Source organism: Heloderma suspectum, chromosome 4 (assembly GCF_057233095.1).
Source record: "Heloderma suspectum isolate Gila_16-S chromosome 4, 16-S_ref, whole genome shotgun sequence".
NCBI lineage: Eukaryota > Metazoa > Chordata > Lepidosauria > Squamata > Helodermatidae > Heloderma > Heloderma suspectum.
In genome coordinates, this window is record NC_139461.1 from 111,446,320 (window position 1) to 111,467,936 (window position 21,617).

General features: G+C 43.0%; 1 protein-coding gene across 2 annotated transcripts in view; it reads right to left on the reverse strand.

Annotated features, from left to right (window-relative positions):
• DSP (desmoplakin) overlaps window positions 1-21,617 on the reverse strand; it is a 58,891-nt gene that overhangs the window by 25,552 nt on the left and 11,722 nt on the right. For both annotated transcript variants that reach the window (XM_084850365.1, XM_084850366.1), the window contains exons 2-11: window positions 16,276-16,378; window positions 13,683-13,831; window positions 12,805-12,970; window positions 9,234-9,362; window positions 7,507-7,557; window positions 5,350-5,511; window positions 3,337-3,441; window positions 2,558-2,653; window positions 1,913-2,038; window positions 317-469 (exon numbers count right to left, since the gene is read on the reverse strand). In XM_084850365.1, coding sequence (XP_084706491.1) covers window positions 317-469; window positions 1,913-2,038; window positions 2,558-2,653; window positions 3,337-3,441; window positions 5,350-5,511; window positions 7,507-7,557; window positions 9,234-9,362; window positions 12,805-12,970; window positions 13,683-13,831; window positions 16,276-16,378 — 1,240 coding nt within the window. The remainder of the gene's footprint in view (window positions 1-316; window positions 470-1,912; window positions 2,039-2,557; window positions 2,654-3,336; window positions 3,442-5,349; window positions 5,512-7,506; window positions 7,558-9,233; window positions 9,363-12,804; window positions 12,971-13,682; window positions 13,832-16,275; window positions 16,379-21,617) is intronic.

The following is a 21,617-nucleotide window of genomic DNA, read 5'->3' on the forward strand; positions in this document are numbered from 1 at the left end:
AGATCCTGCCTCAAAAAAGTGGAAGCCTCAACACAGTGATGCTGTTGCCACCTACAGAAGCAGTGTAATAAGCAAAAAACCCTTAGGAAAAAAGAAAGAACGTGTCTACAACCCCAATAGCAAGCCCTATCTGTGAGAAACAGTTGGAGAATATCTCCTTTCCTAGGAGAAATTCAGTGAAATTGTCCCCTCCAACTTCTCTGCCCACAAATAGGCTGGAGAATTTTGAGAGGCCATTTGTGCACAGCTCTACTTCAAAGCATTTCCATTCCATAGGACCTGCAGTGTGCACAGACCACAAATAATGGTATCTTACCAGATCTTGCTTGTAATCACACAGAGCCCTGAGAATGATGGGCTTATTGGTCCTGTAATCAGGGTTGCGTGGCTTTAGCTGCACTATCCTCTTAGACTTATTCACCAAATTTTGCACCTGTCTCTTATATTCCAGAATTTTCTCTCGTTCATTCTAGAAACACAGAAAAAGTGTGTTATGGAAAACTTGATTTAAACAAGAAACCCCATTCACCAACACAGAACTACATTTGTTATAGGTCAATTCTGGATCTTCTTGACATTAAAAGCAAATATCTCAGTAGAAATTAGTGGTAACTAAGAACCAATGTGACCCAATGCATTGTGAGCTGGAGAGGAACAACCTTCCCCAAACTGGTGCCCCCCAGATGTGTGGGACTACAACTCCCACAATCTCTCAGCCAACTATGCTGGGGGAGGGCTGGAACAGAACATTACAAACCTGAGGGGCAATGTAGCCCATGAGGGAAGATGACACAGCTTTCAAACAACTAAACTGGAATTTTTTTAAAGACCACTTGATAGGTATAGAAAATGCTTCGGGAGCAAATTTATGACCCAAGTATAGCAGAAAAACCCTAAGAGATACATGAGGCTGCTTACTCTTATCCCATCAATGTGACAAGACAGCCAGGAAGCTGCCATTTCCCCCAAACCTTTTCCTCAACATCCCTCCTCTTCACAACAGCCCTTGAGAAAGACCTACTCTGCATGAGCGCATGCTTCAGGGTGAGTTCACACATGCACTGTTGTCATTCAGTGCCTATCGTGTAAAGCCTTGAAGGAAGGCTAGGTGGTGCGAATGAGCTTTCATATCACTGGACCGCCTTTCAAACAAAGTGGGTTGGATCCAGGTTCAGTCATACTTAGAAAAGACCCACTGAAATCAATGGGACTTAGATGAGTCATGATTAACTTAAGTTTTATTGATTTCAAAGGGTCTAGTTTAAGTATGATGAAATCTGATATGACCCAGTACCTTTTGTAGGGAAGGCACTGTCAGGGTGGACGCTGAGCCCATAGAATCCCAGAGTAGTTCTGATTCTGAGGAAGAGGAGCCGCTCCTGGGAGAGGAGTGCACTCATCCTTCCCAGGGCCGACAGCTGACAGAGATTCCTCCCACTGGCATTCCTAGCATAGATAGCAGTCCCGGAAGTGACAGAGCGCGGGAAGCAGACTTGCTGGATGCGCGACGCCAACGCAGGGAGCGGCGCCAAATGGAGGGTGTGGAAAGGAGGCATAGTGCCCAGTTGGCGCACAAACAACGGTTGCGCCCAGAGGATCCAAGGGAAAAGGGGAGGGATTCTCCCTAGCCCATAAGTTCAGGGTCTGCCAGTGATTCTCTTTCAAACGGGGACCAACTGTTCCAACTTAGGGCATAGGTACTCTGCTGCTCATATTTAGTTGCTAACAGTAGAGTTGTTAAGTTGTAAAAGAGGAATAAAGCTTTGAAAAGAATCCCTTTGTCTGTGTCTGGACTTGGCTACTGGATTAGACTGAGAGAGGCCTCCAAGAAGCCCTTGACAGGCACTGAGTGATGAGATGTAGAACAAGCTAAGAGAAGTTGTGGCATTACAAAAGACAGTGGCAACAGTACCTCTAATTCTTTGATCTGCTCTAGGAGGACTTGCAGGGACATGTTTTTATCACAGATGAACTTTTTCCTGATGGCATCCTGTAGATTCTTCAAGTAGCTCTCAGTAGACTGGGCTTCCTCAAAAAACTGCACATAGACACAAATAAAAACATGTGACCTCCATTACCTAGTGGCTTTTTATAGGCTCTGTGAGACCATTTAAGCTGCAATGTGTACGTCCTACAACACCAAGAAATAACAATGGTCTTGGAACAGAATTTTAGTATAGATTTGTAGGATCCAAGATGGTTTGGACTATATCTTTTTAAGATCAGTTAGTTATGCTAAGCAAAACAAATCTACATTGGACCAGTACAAATTAATAAACAATGTCTCACTTAAAACATACAAATACAGTGCACTTTATGGATGTATGAAGAACAAATGAAGAAACTAAACTAAAGACAATCTATGATCTTCAAGAGTAGAATCTAACTTTAGAGTTTTTATTTAGCAGGTTTTTCTTATCTGACAAACTTACTTGAAATGTGAGATATGGCATGTGTATGATCCCCCCCACTCCCACCCCCCCAATTATACAGACCAAATATAGGGTTAAAATGCTGAATTGTTGGGATGCAACTTCTAATATATACCACTATGCACCTGAAAGTATGCAGCATTTTCCTTGAGATGAACATCAATGCATTTGGTGATCTGGAGAATCCAGCTCCATTGAGTCTGCAGTGTATCCATGTAGGCCTATACATTTAAAAAAGAAATAAGTCACAATTTACCCTCATGCTTGTCACTGTAATTTGATTCTTTTACCCAGCCAGCAACTTCTTCCTTACCTTCCAAACTTCATAAAATGGCTTGGAGTGAGGAAGAGACAAAAACCTAAGTGGGTGAGTAATAGGACTTATCTTTTGCCCCTCAGCACAGCCTGACCTGCCCTTTCCTCCCACCTTCCTTCCAGAGAAGTCAGTTAGGGAAATCAAGACCAGGGTGCACAAGCCAGGGGAGAAATCTTCCTCTCATTAGCTTACTCTAGCGACCACCGTTGGCTCATCATGGCCCCTGTTTCCGGTAGGACTGGTAGTTGGGCTTGCTAGTAGGTCACTAAAGGGAGGACTTAGCCCTCTGCTCCAGACAGAAAGTGCCCCACCATTAAATATAGTTGTTGCCTAGGTCTTTAAATGGCCACCCACATTATTAGCGCAACCAACAATTAGCCCTGAGAGGGGCTCCCATGATTTGCAACATTAGCAACATGATCTGTACGTGTGTCATCTTGCATAATTTCCAGCACTGGCTCTTGTTGATGAGAGGAACAAACAGTTCAAGGTTCAGGATTTCATTTGCAATTCTTCCACTTCCGTGGAACTTTTGGTGCCTGAACAATGTTAACATAAGTACAAGAATATCGGCAGCTGAAGACATACCTCAATTTTGTCTGAAGCAGGGTGCTGGTTGAGCACCAACTGGTCACATTCTTGCTTAAGCTTGTTGAGTTCTTTTTCCTTAACTTCCAGCTGGCTCATGCGTTTCTGTAAACAGACAAGGACATGGCATTAAACATAACTTTTAAAAGGAAATGGAAAATAGATCAATGCATATAAGGCATCATAGAGTGAATTCAGTACAATCAGCACATTTATATTGTGTCAGAAGATTTGAATGTCTGCAAGATCACCAGACTTTATTCGTACTATATGATTGTAAGCATGACCTTATTGATCCAAGCACTCAAAGGCCACTTATGCCATTCTCCTACCGCTAACTAAACCCATCGACAAAATACACTCCACCTTAATACAGGCCATACAATCTTCACCACAAACAGAGAGCAGGTGCACTGTACAAGGGATTGCAAAGAGCTCCAAAAGGATCTCTCCCAACTGGGAAAAGGGCCATTGCAATGGCAAATGCAGTTCACTGTAAGCAAGTGTAAAGCGATGCACACTAGGGCAAAAAATCCCAACTTCACAGTTGAAGTTCACTGAGCTGACGGGTTCTGAGCTGGCAGTGACTGACCAAGAAAGAGATCTTGGGGTTGTGGTGGACAGCTCAGTGAAAATGTCAACCCAGTGTGTGGCTCCTGTAAAAGAGGCAAATTCTGTGTTGGCCATAATTAAAAAAGGAATTGAGAATAAACCTGCCAGGAAAAGGTGCAGAAAAGGGCAACAAAAATGATTCAGAGACTGGAGCCACTCCTTAGAGTTTCTGCTTACAGCATTTTTCACTGTTTAGCTTAGAAAAAAGGCAAGTAAGGGGAGAACATGGAGGACATGTACAAAATTATGCATGGTGTGGAGAAAGTGGATAAGGACAAGTTTTTCTCCCTTTCTCATAATACTAAAACCCATGAAGCTGAATGAGGGTGATTCAGGGCAGCCAAAAAAAGTACTTTTTTACACAGCATAGAGTTAAACTATGGAATTGGTAACCACAGGATGTAGCGATAGCCACCAGTCTGGATGGTTTTAGAAAGGGGATTAGACAAATTTATAGATAAGGCTATGTGTGGCTACTAGTCATGATGGCCATTGTATTACTTCTGGCATCAGAGGCAAGATGACCCTCAATACCAGTTGTTGGGAAACATGAGCAGGAGAGTGCCACTGCACTCATGTCCAAGTTGTGGGCTTCCAGGCAGCTGGTTGGCCACTGTGTGAACAGAACGCTGGCCTAGATGGACCTTTGGTCTGATCCAGCGTGGTTCTTCTCATGTTCTTAAGGATTCCAGCTAACTAAAGGGAGGGACAATAGCTCAGTGATAGAGTACATAATAGATGAACTAGTACTTTGACCTGGTATAGGGCAGCTTCCTATGTTCCTAGATAGTTCAAGCAAGTTAGCTAAACCATAGGCTACAGGGTTAGGTAACACCCCCAGCAAGGCCACAAACCATTCAGCGATTTCACCAATTCTGAGCTACAGTGAGTTGTATCCAATGTTAGTTTACTTAGAGCAGACTCTTTTTAAAGTTAGGACTAACATTGGATACAACCCACTGAGTGCTCCAAAGAAAGAGAGAAGGGAAGCATGCCTCTGCTTTCTCTCCCCACACTTCTGGGGCTTCTCCAAAAGGAGGCAATGAGCCTGTCCCCCACTGAAAGATGTGCACTCTCTCAACGTTGAGTTAGAGAGCAGACATTGCCCCGCCTCCTCTTTGGATGAGACCCAACTGCATGTAGATAGGAAGCACAAATCAGGCACGCTTCCCCTCCTGCCACCTCTCTGAAATGTCCAAAGCAGCTCCTTGTCTTGAAGCGAAGCTCTCCCACATCTCCAGGGAGATTACAGAATTTTAATACCACAACTAGTGACAGCTTCAGTAGTCTATACTTTTAGAAAAATAAAAGCAGCTTGTAAAAGTTAAGAAAAAAAAACATGCCCACATTTATAATATCATCCACTAGTTCTTTTGATTTCTAGTTGTTTGGTTCACTCACAGAGAAGGCCTCCTGCTTCCTGGCAATGTCCGTGTTCCTGTCGCTCCAGTCATAGAGAAGCTCCTCTTCCTCACAGTCATTGATCCACATGATTTCCCTGCTAGTTGCTTGGATGATGTTTTGCAGCTGGCGCAGCTGATCCATTCTTTCAAAGGAGAATCTCTACAAAACAGCATCAATAAAGCAATGAGCCTTTTTTTCAATTTAAGATGAAATAGCGAAACAAAAAACGTGGCATGAGCAGAGGGATCAAGATATAGTTCTAGAGAGCAAATGGCAATTAATGCACTCTGGCCATATCTGGGTTGTGGGTTCTCTGCACTTAGAGGGAAAAATCCAAATTCTGCACCATGCCCACAAAATTAAACAGGCATAATTTATTTTGATTTTGCTAGCCACAGGAAAGAACAAATTGCCATGCGGAGAGACCTCACCAAGTATTGTCAGTCAGTTTTCAGATACATCTTTATAGTTGTTAATGGCTAGAACGTTGTTGTTTTTAAGGAAAAAGGTATGAACTTTCAAGTCCCACCCACAATGGGCTGGACTGAATCCATGGGACTTTAAAGCCATAGCAAAACCAAACAAATAAAACCCCAGTTCTCTGCCCAAAGAACTTACGATCTAAAGTTTGACAGGGATTTATTTATTCATTTATCTCCGGCTTTTCTCCAAGGAGCTCGAGGCATGTTTTATCCATTTTACCCTCACAACAACACTGTGAAATAGGGTAGGCTGAGATATAGTGACTGGCCCAAGGTCACCCAGTCAGTTTCATGGCTGAGTGAGGATTTGAACATAGCCCAACACCATCCACTACACAAGTGGGAGGGAAAATGGTAGCAAGGGATGAATCTGAGCAAATATCGCTAAGTTGTTGCAGTTGCATAGATAGAGTTCAGCATAGATGGAATATAATTTTGTTGTATTTTTAAATCCCTGATTGTAAGATTCATTGAGCCTTTTTTTGAGAAAGGCATCTAATATATTGAAACAACAACAACAATTATTATTTCAGCAGATCTACTTCCTCCTATTGTTGAGCTGCAGTGGCGGAAGAAATGCTTCTAACAAAATTATCTCTCCCCTCAACTAAACTATTAAAAGCACTGCAGCCCTAATGTACTCAATCTGGCAGCCAAACCATACACTAAACTTAGATTCACATATCATACATAGTGGTCTTGGAGTACAGGTTGTTGTAGAAAATATGCTCTTTTTAATCTACTACCCTTTTTTATGAAACAAAGGCTAACTCTTTGAAAGAAAATCGCATTCCATTTGTTGTGGACTACCTTACTGCTGCCCCTAATTACCACAACATTATTAAAGTTACCTTATTATATTTTATTGTGCTCGTTTAACAGGAGCCATTACTTCTCCACCATGCATCGCATTCAGAAAACCACCCAATCTGCATACACTTTTAGTTAAAACTGCACTTAGCAAGGTATTTGCAACCCGGGATCACACCACTGTAAATCAACGTGTTGCATGACCTGCAGTTACCTCCAAGAAACTACTTCGTTCAGGAGCACAATTACTAACAAAATGTATTGCATTAAACAATCGTTAACATGCACTTCTACTTATGTGGTTTATTTAATTGATTGTAAAAAAAAAAAAAAAGATGTCTATGCAGTATTTAGGGAAAACTACAACGGACCTAAGAACAAGATTCCGTATCCACAAATCTGTGATTCTTACCAAACAAAAAACAAAAAAAACCTGGAGCAGCCTGTTGTGAGACATTTCAACTCTCCTGCACATAGTCTCTTGGATTTACAGTTGCTTCCAATAGAACAAACAAAAGACCTTGATATGCTTGACAAAAGGGGAAATTTCTGGATCTATACACTCAGAACTCTTAGTCCAAATGGCCTTAATCTGGAGGACAATTTGTAAGCGTTACACCAATCATATCTCTGTTTTTGCTCCTAAGGAACTTTCATCTCCAGGCATTCCAAACTGCCACTCCTGATACTCATTTAACAGAACAGCTACTGATGAGGGCAGAAGCCAAAATATTTAACTTAAAACGTATTTTTAATACTCTGTTGTTAGTCTTTCTATATTTCATACTGATGCCAGGTGTCCCCCAAGGAGGCAAAGAGCAGATTACAAGGCCTTCAGAAACCATATCACTCTTTAGCTTACCAGCAGATATTCATATTCCTCCTCTAGCTGGTGAATAGCAGCCTTCTCACGCTGTGGACAAAAAGAAGAAAGATCTCATGTGGCTGGCAAAAAGGAAAAAGACAATGAAGACAGGAGAGTTGCAAATAGTGGGCCAATTCAAACATCACAACAACTCAGATTTTTGTTTCGTCCCATTGGGGCTAAAGAACCCAGGGGTGCTCTGTCCCTGGGTTTTTTAGCATGACATACAACCCAGAAATTTTTGGTAGTTGGGGGAGAGACAACCCAGAGTTGGAACCTGTGGTTAACATCACAATCAACAACCCAGGGATGGAACACCCCTGGGTTGCTTAGCTCCTCCCACTAACAGCGGGAGCAATCAGGTGGGAGGAGCTACCATGCTTGCTCGTTCCCGCTCATTCACAAAAAACAAGATTTTTTTTAAAACCTTGATGATGTGATGCCTGAACCAAGCCACTGTGACAACCTGCTTTACTTAAGGAGCTTCTGTAGAAACGAAAAATTAAGACAGAATAAATTGAGGCAACAGTGTCCTGGGCAACCTCTTTATATCATCACTTAAAACAATCAGTAGCAGATTTGAAGGAACCATGTACCCTAGCAAGGAGGGGCAGGCAACTAAAGGACAAGTAGGATGGACAAAGGAGGCCATGTTAGAGCTTTATAGCAATCTGAGTGGTCAACACAGCATGCATTGAGAGGACCTGCGTAGGGATGGCAGAGAATTCCGCCACAGAACTGTGGTGGAATGGCCTGCCACCCCCCACCGATCCCTCCGGGACGAGACTACCTGGGGCGGATCTTCCGGGTGGCGGCAACTGTGGTGGCGGGTTCGGCGGCTGGTCTTCCGACCAGCCGCCACCACCACCATTTGCAGTTTTTTGTTGTTGTTTTTTACAGAGACGTGATAGGCTACGTAAGTTTTTATGTAGCCTAAAACATCTGGGTAAAAAAAAAAAGCGTACGCAAATGGCGGCAGCTACAGCCACCGCCATTTGCGTTCCTTATTTTTGCCATCTTAGTCTACATAAATATTTACGTAGATTAAGACGGCAAAAATAAGGAATGCAAATGGTGGCGGCCATAGCCGCCGCCATCTGCGTACGCGGTTGTTTTTTGTTGTTTTTCCCAGAGCTCTCTGCGGCCGGAAATCTGGCTGTGGACGGCTCTGGCCTGGCTGGGACTGGCTGGCTGCTCTGCAGAGCTGCCATGGAGCACAGCCGGCCGTGGAGGATTCCGGGGGAGGAACGGATTGCCTCCCCCCCCAATCGAGGATTCCAGGGGGAGGGACGGAACGCCTCCCCACCACCACCATCAACATAATCCGTGAAAGGCAAGTGACTTTCGTACATCCCTACCTGCCAGGCCCAGGAACCTACATAGTCCAATGGAGAATGGAGGCAAAAACAGTGCAGCGGGGAATGGGTGCATATTATTTGACAGGGTACCAGACTGTCTAATGTGGGCCCTAGATCCCCCTTGACACTGATCTTAAATTAGGCACTGTTTACAATCGCATAAAGCAGTAGCAGATGGAATTGGAGGAGTATGCTATTTTGCATACCAGTACTTCTCAACAAGAAAGGCATGGCAGTGCTCAAACAGAGCTTTCGCCTGAGCCAAAGGTTTGGAGTGCTTAGCCCGCAGTGGCACCAGCAGGCACCAGAAAGCAGTTTAAACAGGTAGTGGTGTAAAAAACCAGGGAAGCAGAATCAGTATCTAACCAGATCAGTTTTGACTTTGTCCAAGTGCCAGCGATAGTCTCCAATGGAATTGTGAAATCTCCGGTGGTCAGCAATTTGTTGTTCAATGGCTGCTGCATCAAATCCCCATTTTACTAATTCCATTTCAGTCTGAAGAGCAAATGAGAGGAAGGAAGAGGGAGCATCATCATTTGTGGCTCACTTATATAAGACGTCTATGCAAAGCAAAATGAAAACAAGACGCATGAGGAAATTCCAAGACTGCTTTACAAGCTGAACCGGGCCCAGCTGCTGCTGCTGCCAGTAGGCTAATCTTGAGAAGTAGCATCCAGACACTAGTTTCACAGTAAAGTGGTGTAAAATCAGAGGAGACCAAATTCTTCCCAAACCCCTTTTTGATCCACAAAGCAGGGGAGAACTGCGTAAAGATGCCTTGGGTATAACAGTACACCAGACAAAAACAGGTACCAGGCAAAACCAGAAGACTTATCAAGGTTGCTACAGACTCATCATGTGAGAGCCTCAGACTGAAGCTTTATGCCACCTTTATGGGAAAGTCAGTTTTGACTCTGGCAGTCTTTGCCATCATATTACCGAAGCAACTGCTCTGATGCTATGCCTTCTTCCCCTGCAGCGCCCACCTCCACTCCCACCATGTCAGATGGACTTCCATATTTTATGAAGAGTAAAGTAACGATTTTTGTAATAATTTGATTTTACATTTTAGATACTTGGCTCATTCTGTAAATATAAACATATTTGGTCCTTGGTCGCATGTGCTGTTTTTGGGTAGCACAACCGATGCTTCATTGCTGATAATGTGGAAATGTGCAGTACAATCTTTATCTCATTCCTCTTCATGCCAACCCTTTCATATTCCCATTGTATAAATGGAGAACTGAGTATGACAGATACTTTCTTCCCCCGTGGCCATCCAGTAATTTCAGAAGCTGAGCTTGGCTTGAGAACAAAGGCTCTGCCACTAGACTGATGCGAGATCTTTCCCCCCTCCCCTTCAAAATCAGGTATGAGCTTTAAAAAAAAATCTTTATGACTCATCACAGCAATAATGGTACAAGAAACACTACCCTGAGCCACACCTGTGCCTAGGCGAAGCTGGAACTGCTCCAACAAGCGACGCCATTTGAGGCTGTCGGCCATCTAAAAGTTACAACAGGACTTTAGTTCTCCCTCCTTTCAGCTTGCTGTGAGTCAAAGCAGCAGCAAGGTGGAATATTTATCAGTGTGTGTAAATGAAAGGTGGCCCAATGCCAGCTCTCAGTCCCACCAGGGAAACCAAACCCAGGTGTGCAGCCCATGATTCCCCCGATCTACAAACCTGACAGGGAAGCAAAACAAAATACTGTCAAGGGAGCGGAAGCTACCAGGAGAGATTATGAGAGAAAACATTGTCTTGGCACACTGTAACTTGGGCTTTGCAGACAGAATATAACGCCAGAGAAGGTCAAGATAAGATAAGGAGATTGAAGGCCACTGAGAAAGGAGACCTATTTATGGCTAGCTTACCACACACCAGGTAAGGGGCCTTAAAAGGGCTCTCCATTTCCCCTGTTGCGCCAACACAGATAAAGTTGTACTGTGGTTTCCCTGTCATTGTCCTCTCCCCTTCCTCATGCAGGTGGCAGGGCTTTCCTGGGACAGCATGCGTTCCGCTTGCGCTGGCCCAGCTGAAAAGCTACAAGGGTTCCTAGACTGCTATAGCTGGAGCGCAGGCTCCCTTACAGAACAGCCGGTGAAATTACACTCCTGCCGGAACCGCCACTCCAGGGGAGCTGCTCCACAAAAACCACACCACACACACAAAATCACTAAATCGGAGAGCTCATTTTAGTCTGACCCTTTTGCTGTGAGGTTTGAAATTCTGCATCTAAAGCATTCTTTCCAACTTTTCTAGAAAATCTGTTAGGAAGCTGGGAAGAGGTGGTTGTACAACCTATTCACATATCGCATTCTACTGCTGAACTGCTTTTATTGTTATCAGCCCAATCCTGAGTACATTTAACCAAAAGAAAGAACTGCATTGAGACTCAGTTAAGCGGACAGAGGTTTGCAGGATGTGTTTCCTTGCTTTATTGTCACTGTTCTGAAGGTTCCCTAAGGATGTAAGGAAGATTGCTAGGGGATTGATCAGCTCTTCTATGACTGCATCCACAACCTCATTTATAGGTGCATGTTCACTAGACTATGGGATAAATGCTACATCATCTGTATGTTCCCTTATGCCCTGCAGTTCAGAGGCCTTATAGTGAGCTTACACAATCACATTTTTACAGGGAAATGGCAAATATTCGAGTAATTCAGTGTGACCTTATGTGAGAAAAATGAGAAGTGACACTAAATGCATCATTTGCAATCATGTCAGTTAAAAAAAAAATAGCAGTTAGGGGAGGGACCCCTGATTTTCACTGGAACCACAAGCATAGGAAGGGGAGGTTCACCTTTTCCTCCCCTGCCAAGGTCCTGACAAAAATCACTCCTTGCACCTGCTATTAGCGCCAAGAGGGGAGCCTCCATTGGTGCCAACCTCATGGGGCTAATAGCAGGTGTGGGGGAGGGTGCGAGATTTAATCAGGATTCCAATGGGGGAGGAAATGTTTAAATCTCCCCTTCCCACACACTATGATCCCACTGAAAGTCAGGGGCCCCATGCCTAATTTTGTTTTTAACTGACATGATTGCAAGTCATAGTGTCTTATGCAGTTTGGCCCAGATATACAATCACATGAAAGTTACTGAATGTTACAGTGCTTTCCATGCAGCTGAAACTGTCTTTTTTCCTCATGGGGCACCTTTATAATAACAAATAACCACAGAATTAAAAAATAATTGCTCTCTGTGAAAGCTGGTTACACAAAACCATCCTTTAATGTAAGCTTGTTTGGACTGGGAAAGAGTTTCCTATCTGATGATCTCAGAAACAAAACTAAGAAAGAAAGCCAGTAAGAGCGCAATAACGAGACGCCCTATAGAGTAGATGATTGAGACGTACAACACCCATGTGTAAGCAACATGTATATTACATCAGTAAAAAAATGCAATGAAATGTGAAATATGCATGGATACCAAGTGAAGCAATTGATTTGAAACACATATCAAGAATACTGATAGTATCTACTTAGATCCAACCATACATCTTTGTTTTTTCTTTGGTTACTGCCTGAATTTCCTTCTCTTTTCTGCCCCCCTTTCTTTGTGCCTATGAAAAATAAAATCTCAGGAGTAATGTGTTGTGAGTATACAGTTAGTCTCACTCAGTTATTTAGAGTAATATTTCAAGCTTGCAATAGGTGCATTCAAAAGGTTCTAAAACAACACAGGTCCAGAGAAAGGTGCCTGATGTACTGATCTTTTGCTTCCCCCTACTCCAGATGCTATACTATTTTGAGGCTGGAGAGCCCCCTGCCCAAAGTGACAGCAGAGGAACTAGCTAGTATGGTGGAGGAGGGGAGATCAATGCATTTTAATTCCTCCCCCCACCCCCGCAAAAAAAGCCCCTAATGAAAATGACGTGATATAAGTACATAATACCATCCTAGGGTTTTGACAACATATTTGGATGTTCACAGTTTACCTTCTGCTGCCTCATCCAGTTCAGACTATCACTGGTGATACGTCTGGTGCATTCGTCCCATCCCGAACCACTCTGAGATGTAAAACCCTTAGAGCTACCCCTACGGACACGGGGCACACTGATGGCTTTGTACAGGGCACGCATCTGCTCTTGAAGCTGAAGTAATCTGAAAAGAAATATACTAATGAAGGATACAAATATCAAGCGGTTATAAGCCAAAACAGATGGAGGGAAGGAGTGTGTGTGTGTGTGCGTGTGTGTGCACGCACGCGCGCAGGGGTGAATATGATTTCAGTTTCTGGAACTGGAACTGGCTTTAGCTGGCCAGACGCTTGCAATGAAAAATAGGGAATAGAGTAAACCTTTATTTCCCACTACTGTAAACATATTCTGTAGCATCCAGTGATAGCATACTATTGAATACATGGAAAATGAACGAAATGCCTGATCCACAAAGATTGTCCACTGTCATTTCTAGGACGTTGCCACATAAGTACACTGAATGCACTTTCCTGGCTTAAACAATAAAAAAAGGGGAAAATCCTAATATCGAGACTGAAGACTGAAATCATAGCACACCTCATCAGATGTGTAACACTCCTACGGAATTTGCATCATTATCTTACCAAAGTACTGACACTAGCACACATGTGATTTGAACGATGTGCCCTTTGCTAGCTTGGCAGGCCTAACTGGAAGACCACTTGACTCCATGAGAGCACAGAATTCCTCGTATCATTCATGGGTATCTACTCTTTGTTTCAATATCAGGCCTAGGCTAGCCTAGACAGAGCCTGGATGACAGATTATATAGATATCCCAATATACTACCTAGAGCTCTTCAGAAGAAGGTCAGGATACAAACAGAATGGTGATACCTTTTCTGATACAGGTCACATGGCTGCCCCATTTGCCTCATCTCTCTGATCAACCCATCGAGGATGTCCATATATTCATTTGCCTGACCAAAGCATTCCTCCAGCTCCCGGTTCCTGCTAATCTGGATACCATCCCCATACTTCAGTTCCTGAGGAGGAGGAAAGAAAGCACACGCCACTAAATTTGGTTCAAAACACAAAATAATAATTATACATGTGATGTTATTTGGCAAAAGGCTTGACATTTGAACATAAATTTCTCCATTTCCCTATTGATCAAGGTACAACAGACAATGTACACATAAACTCAGGTAAGATATTCTAGACTCCATGTTTTAAAACACTGTAAGCTTTCTGTTAAGTAATGCACTGAAGCCATGAATTACACACACACTCACGGATATACACACACACGCGTGCATATTTATTTATTTATTCATTTCATTTCTATACTGCCCAACAGCCGAAGCTCTCTGGGCGGTTCACAAAAATTAAAATGTACATATATGTACATACACACACAGATATATCAGTATGCTAATAGTTCTTGTTGTTATTATTGTGCCTAAAGTGTACCCAGTACAGAAACAGAAGACAGACATATATTCTAAGGAAGAAGCTATTGGGTCCAAACTCCTGGGAAGTTATCCTATGGATGCCCTATTGAAATGAATGGGTCTGCACAAAATCCTGGGGGATTTCGCCCTTTATTTCCATGTACATTTCTGCCCTTCTTTCTAGTATACCTAGAAATTAAAGATGCAAAGGAATCCCAAGAAAATCAATTCAGATGAAGGCTACCAATGGCTACTAGTCATTATGGTTATATGTGACTTCCAGTATCAGAGGCAATATGCCAGCTGTGAATACCAGTTATTGAGGAATACAAGTGGGAAGGTGTTATTGCACTTATGTCCTACTTGTGGGTTTCGCCTGGGCAGCTGGTTGGCCACTGTTGGGAACAGAAAGCTGGACTAGATGGGACTTCAGTCTGATCTAACAGGTGTGTTTTTATATTCTTATAACAGGTGATATATTTGTAAAGCAAAAAAAAAAAGCTACAACAACACCTTAGCACTGTCAAACTGATCTGTTTTAGGGTTGTTTCACAAACTTTTGTCTCAATTCACATGGGCACCAAATATTCATGGTGGCATCTTCTTGTGGTGTATGAAGACAAACTAGGCAATAGGGATCCATGTATACTTGCTGTACACAATCACAGTCACAGTCCATGTGATCCACATATACTTGGTGTACAAAAAATCAGCTTGCCACATAGAGTATCTGCTATGTGCGGTCAGTTCAAAGTAGCTCCCCCAGGATGGCTGTATCATGGGACAACACTCTTTGTCAGTCTTAAGGGCCTAGTAATGATTTGAGCTAGAAAGGAGAGAATGAGAAATGCATTGCAGTTTTCATAGCGAGGCTTCATATTAAAGAAAGCCTCACTCAGGAGGCCATATGTAGCCATGTCCAGAAATCCATACCACTGATAGAGCATATGGTTTGTATGTCAAAGGCCCCAGGTTTAATCCTTGGTGCATCCACTGAACAGCAGCTTGGCTTGCAGGGTCGGAAATGATTCCCTTCTTGGAAAGACATTTCCCAACAAAACAGACAAGACTGGACCAGATGGGCCAATGGTTTGACCCAATGTAAGGCAAATCCACATGCTTCTCTTGCTAGAAGGCACCAAGGACGGCCCCACGAGGCAACTGGCAGCATGCAAGTGAAGGGAAGAAGAAGCAACAATGGCAAGGCTAGCAAGAGTGGGAGGTGACCAGCCCACAAGACTGGGTTATATTTGGCAGCCTACAAGCAATCTGTTTATTTCTTCATTTTTTCCCTTGACAGTCCCCCCACGTGTGGCCCTGCAGACATTTTAGCCTACAGCTCCTATGATGCCTCACCATTAGCTATGCTTGCTAAGGCTGATGGGAGTTGTAAGCTAAAATGCAAGCGGCCCTCCCCTGAGAGGAAGAAGATCACTAATTTAACCCTATGCAAGTATTATATCTTAAACGGATACCAAAAAATGAGCAAGCTGGCATATCCCAGATTGGCTACTTGCAGTGGAGGCTGGTGGCTCTGATTTCGTTGGGGCTGTGAATCCATTCTGGGTTGCAGTCAGAACCAGCCAGAACTCTAAAGGAGCTCTCCAAGGTGCTGAACCATAACCCCCCCAACAGATTCAGCACCTTGGATAGTTCCTGTAGAGTTCTGCCTGCAACCCAGAATAGATTCACAGCCCCACCGAAATCAGAGCCACCAGCCTCCACTGACTATTGGTCCATCCAGCATAGTATTTTCTACTGTGACGGGCAGTGGCTCTCCAGGGTCTCAGGCAGAGAAGGAGCTTCCCATTCACCTGGTACCTGATACTTCATTGGAGATGTGAACCCAGGGCCTTCTGCATGCAAAGCAGGTCCTTTACAACAGAACTGCAGTCCTTCCTTAGCTTCTTGCTAATCAACTGTTGCACAGCACCTTTTGGAGGTCTGCACCCTTGTTTGCTTCTTCAAAGCACTGAAGCCACAGCAATCTCCTCCCATTAGCATTTGGTTAGGCTCAGAAAAGGCACAAGACTTACGGGCTGCACTATGAGTTCGGCACGCATGAGGGAATCTGAACAATTCTGCAAAAGTTCCTGAATGGTGTTCTGACGCCTGGACATTGTACAGGTTCCATTTTGACTGAAGGAGAAGGTGTAGGGAGGAGAGAGAGAAAAAAGAGAGCATCAGTCACACAGCTGTAATTACTCATGAATTTCAAATGCAATTTCCAGAGGACAGCAGCACACCTTATTCAAATTGAAGTTTTGTAATCTGTGCGGTGGCTTCACAGAGATCCACATGATATGCCTGCCCTTCCTTTTTTTTTTTTTTTTTTGACTCACAGCAGAGTTATAATGCTGAGTCTGCAGCCTCATAAAAAACCCACTGTGGGAACATGCCTTAAGTTGAAAACACTGGCCTGTTATGTGGTTTCCACCAAGGGATCAAACACAAGGGTTTATGAGATACGAAAGAGAATGCAGCTAACAGTAAACAAATATTAACTGGGGAAACACACAGGAAGCATCAGCACAACCAAAGTACTCAGGTGTAGAAATGCTCAGTCCATTCTCCCTTGGTATCTATTTATGTATTTTATATCCTGCCCTTCTGCCAAAAAATGGCACTCAAGGCAGCTAGCAATAAAATCCTGATTAAAAAGAAAACCTCAATTCAAACACAACATAAAAACAAATAACTCCAAAACACAACAATACAAGAAATAATCAGCACCCAGCCAATTAAAACCAGCAACAAACCAGATCGTACATCAAAGGCCTGCCTGAATAAAAATGTCTCTGGCTGCCGGCCTAGGGGCAAACCTAGCTTCCCTCAGCAGGGAGTTCTAGAGGCTGGGAGCGGCCACAAAGAAAGCCCTCTCTGAACCTTCTTGCCCCTCGTTCTGGAACTTCCTCCCAGAACGTCAATATGCCAGCTGTCTTCCTTCAACTCCCTCCTCAAAACCCACCTTCTCTGTGAAGCCTTTGGCTGAACCCCCTAACTCCCATTTCAAATTAAGCCAAAGTACATACAACTGTATTTTCTTTTTATTGATTTAGATTATTTTTAGGCTGCCTTAAGGGTGGAATCTCTCTATTTGTTTACACTCATCCCTTCTTGCTCTTAGCAATTCCTTCCCTCCCTGTTATCCCACCTCCCATGTGACTAAATTTAGGGGAAGTTTACCTATGTTACACTACCATCATGTGTACCACAACAACGACAATGCTTTTGTTGCTGTCCAACCTTCTATTCAAGGCCCTACCAAATCTGAAGCCTGTGGACAGAGGTGGGCAGAAGATAGATAGATCAGGTCTATTTGTAGATCTCTGGGAGATTCATAATAGGTCTGCAAGGTTTTTGACTCTCAGTTGTTTTAACAGGAACAACAAAAAGCCTTCCTCCCCCTCCCCTCCCCCCAAAATTAGGTTGCTGAAAGGAAGACGCTTGGGTGGGGGAAAACAGGAGTGGATTTTGTGTGTGAAAGAACTGCAAACATAGTTCTGATACTGAAAAGAAATTCTTGGCTAATCTATATTCTCAGATGCACCCTCTTCCTTAATTCTACTGCCTTGAGGTACAATTTTGCACGTGACAGCTGGGTCAGTGGAATGTGAAGTTGTAGTAAGAAACCAAGTAGGTCCCAGAAACCTGAAGTCTGCCACCCCTGCCTTATATTCACTATGAAACTGACCTGGAGATCTGACCAAAGAAAATGGGACCATGTTTTCTCAATTATCTTACAAAACCAGATACTATTCCAAATTCAGTTATGTGATATCTTGGTGAACGTAATTTCTAACCATCTTTTATGCAACAGAGCCCAAGGTTCTGATTGCATACTACAAGGTTTTGTAATAAGGGGGGTGGAGAGCCCACACAGATCTTATTCGTTTGTACAAAAGTTATACCCATGTCAGTTTTACCAAGTAAACCAATTATGTGAACTGGAACCACAGATATCTTCCTTGAGTGGGATATTTACAGCCAGTTAGGGAATTTCACAGGTCCATGGGGATGGGACTCAGAGTAGACTGAAGTTAGCAGCCAACAACCCAGTCATGCGGGGATAATCCCCTTATGAGGATCTTTCTTTCCAGTCAGATTAGTCCTATCAGGAGATCAAAACACTATCTGTTCTGTGAATCATGATGTGATGGAAGCTCCAAAGGGATAGGCTATAAAATGCTCATCTGAATTCACTCTTAAGGGCAATTTATGGATTGGTATAAAGTATGTGGCACAGAGTTCCTGGGATTGTCCCATTTAGAACCCTTTCTATTTCACTTTAATTTTAATCTAGCCTGCTTCCCTCATGCCCTAGTTTTGTGCGCAAGGTGGCGCACTCAGACATGCAACCATACTTGCAGTCATAAATGGTACTATTCCAGGAAGTTTGCACCTGAGATTAATCTCAGCGTGGGACTAGGATTGGGTAGATCCAGGTTCAAATCCCTGCTTAGCCATGAAACCTATACTGGGAGATCTTGAGCCAGTCACTATCTCTCGGCCTAACCTAACTCATAGGGTTGTTGTGAGGACAAAATCGGGGGGGGGGGGAGATGACACCATGTACTCGAGCTCCTTGGATGAAAGGTTGTTAGATCCAAATCTTCCTAATTCACAGTAAAGTACATTTGCTCTGGACTCCTGTTTTTACAATAACATTATCCTCTGACTTTAAGAAGAAAAGACAACTTAGCAGCAGCAAAGTGACAATGACTCCATTGTGATAACATCTCAAGAGTGCCATACTTTGGAATTCTATATTGTTTGCTGGAAGCTTACTCTGTTATGAAACCTGAAATCTTGCTCTGGAAATCATGCTTCTAATGGAAACGGCTTGGTTAATCAAGTCTATTTAGGGCGCAATCCTATGCATGTTTAGACAGAGAAAAGGCCTACAACTCCCAGCATTCCCCAGCCAGCCATGGTGGCTGGGGAATGCTGGGAGTTGTAGGCCTTTTCTCTGTCTAAACATGCAAAGGATTGTGCCTTCAGAAAATCATCAGGCAATAGTTGAAAAATAACAATATGGTGGTGTAGGAACAACTAACTTTGGCTTTTTCCCAAGATGTATATCTTATACACAAAGAAGACCTGTGTGCTAGACTGTTTTACCAGCATTTGGTCTTGCTGGGATTTAGCCACCAGTGCAAGCCAGCACTAGTTGACTAAGGGTGAGGTGCTACAAACTAGGAACCACACCTCACTGGTGGGATCAGAGCTCCCAAACAAGCTCAGGCATTTCCCAAATGGAAATGCCTACCACTGAAACAGATACCTGAGCAAAATAATTTCAAGACAGTGACTAACTTCCAAATTGAATCCAGCCTACTACGCATCACATTCACTTGTACTGAATTATTGTACTGGGAAGTTATAAAGGCCCAGTTCTCTCCTGTGAACATAGCTTGACTAGAGCTTTTGTAGGAAAAAAAAATACTTTCATGAATAAATATTATCCCTTATTTTATACAGAGATCAACAGCACATCATCTCACAGGAACGCAAACACAATATGCCTTTTAATTAAATATTTATTAATTTTTCTGTCATATTTTAGAACAGGCAAGCAGCCATCTTCTTACACAAGTTCCACCTCTGAGCCTCAGGTAAGTTCTGTGTATGATCTAGCCAAGAAAGGCAGTAGGAAAAGAAGAGTCAAACAACAAATGCGGAGGAAGAGGTGAGTAGGTGGGTGAGCAAAGTAACAAGTTCACCTCCATCACCTATGAGTGAAAGGACCTTTTTGGTAGTGGCACCTCAGGTGTGGAATGCCCTCCCCAGGGAGGCTCACCTGGCACCTATTTCAATGTTATTTTGGTGCCAGGCAAAGAAAGAGCCTTTAAAAAATCAAAAGCTTCTGAGGCATGATATCTACTGGGTTTCTGATTTGTTTGGTGTTCCTCTTCTGCGAAATATCGCACATTTTTAAACACAGTATTTTTCAGTGAGGCAATTCCCCCTTTCAGCTGAAAATCATAGAGTTGTTATCAACTGATACACACAAGCATGAATAAATCAGCCTTGAATTTGGAATCATGTTCAATAATGCGTAATTCTTACCATACTTTTTGATGTGATTCCGTTTCCAAAAGCATAACTTCACCACATCAGTTTTGCATAGTGAACTATTTCAGTTGGATGTGCCTTCACCGGTGGAGCTCTAGTACTTACCACATCAGATGTAACCCTAGTTTTCAGTGGGTTTCCCTTCATGTGGTAAATTCCAGTTTTCATCACACAAGGGTGAATTCAAATGAAATTAAACACCATACAGAATTCACAGGGTAAAGCCACCACATCAAAAAATCATGTGAGAATCAGTTTAACATTACAGCCAAATCAGGCCCATGAACTATGCTTTATTATTATGCAAAGGAACCTCAGGCTCACACGCTCTCCTCTCACTCTCCTCCTCTAGCACAGTTGCAAGATCAGAATCTTTCGCTTCAGAATCTTTCACTTTGGCTTTTGATTAACAACAACTTGTTGTTCTGTCCAAACCCATACAAACAATCATTAGTCTTAACAGTGATTTAGTGAAACAAGCCAACTTCAAACTCTGGGTTATGTTGTTGGCTTGTTTCAACAAACCATAGTTAAGCTTAACTACAGTTTAGCATTTCATCCAAACCCTAAACTGTGATAAATTAAAAATGGAAGTGAAAGCTTCCTATCTCCTCCTCATGGTCACTCTGCATGCAAGCCTGAGGCTTGCTGTGGCCAGTTCCTGTAACAATAAACCTTAGTTTAGCATATGTCTGAACACAACCTTTGACTAAGATTCTGCAGGAGTTCTCCCATGACAGTTTCCAGAGCCAGCCAGCATAGATTATACAGCAAATGTAGACAGCTACAGAAAATGTCCTACCTATGGTAGCGAAAGGGTGTATAGGCAAAATTTTAGTATGCATTATCAATCAGCCACAACTAGGGTTTGTAGCTGCATAGCTGGATGGGATGTCTGTTACCTCAAATACTGAAGAGCTAAGGAAAATATGTCACTTCTGTGACTTCATCTCTTCGGAGCTCCTGCAGATGTCTTTACAAATCTAGATGCTTGTTATGCCCTTTCTCCCACTTTAGATGATGGTCTTGGAGCGGGACAGCAGAGAAGTGGACCAGTAATGAAGTCAGCAGAAAAGTGCAAGTAGCCACCTATTTCTCTAATGTAAAGAGAAACCCTACCAATATCCATAATGCACCCTGATGCCACTGCTAGCCTCAAAGTGACGTTAATACTTGTGATTTCTACATCAAGTAGAGACAGAAGGCTTTGCGAGTAAACTGGTTGCAGTGGATGTTGAGGAAAATGTGTTCTTTCTAGGTCAGAACAAGAACATTCCAGGTAGGACCAAAGATATTGGTCAAC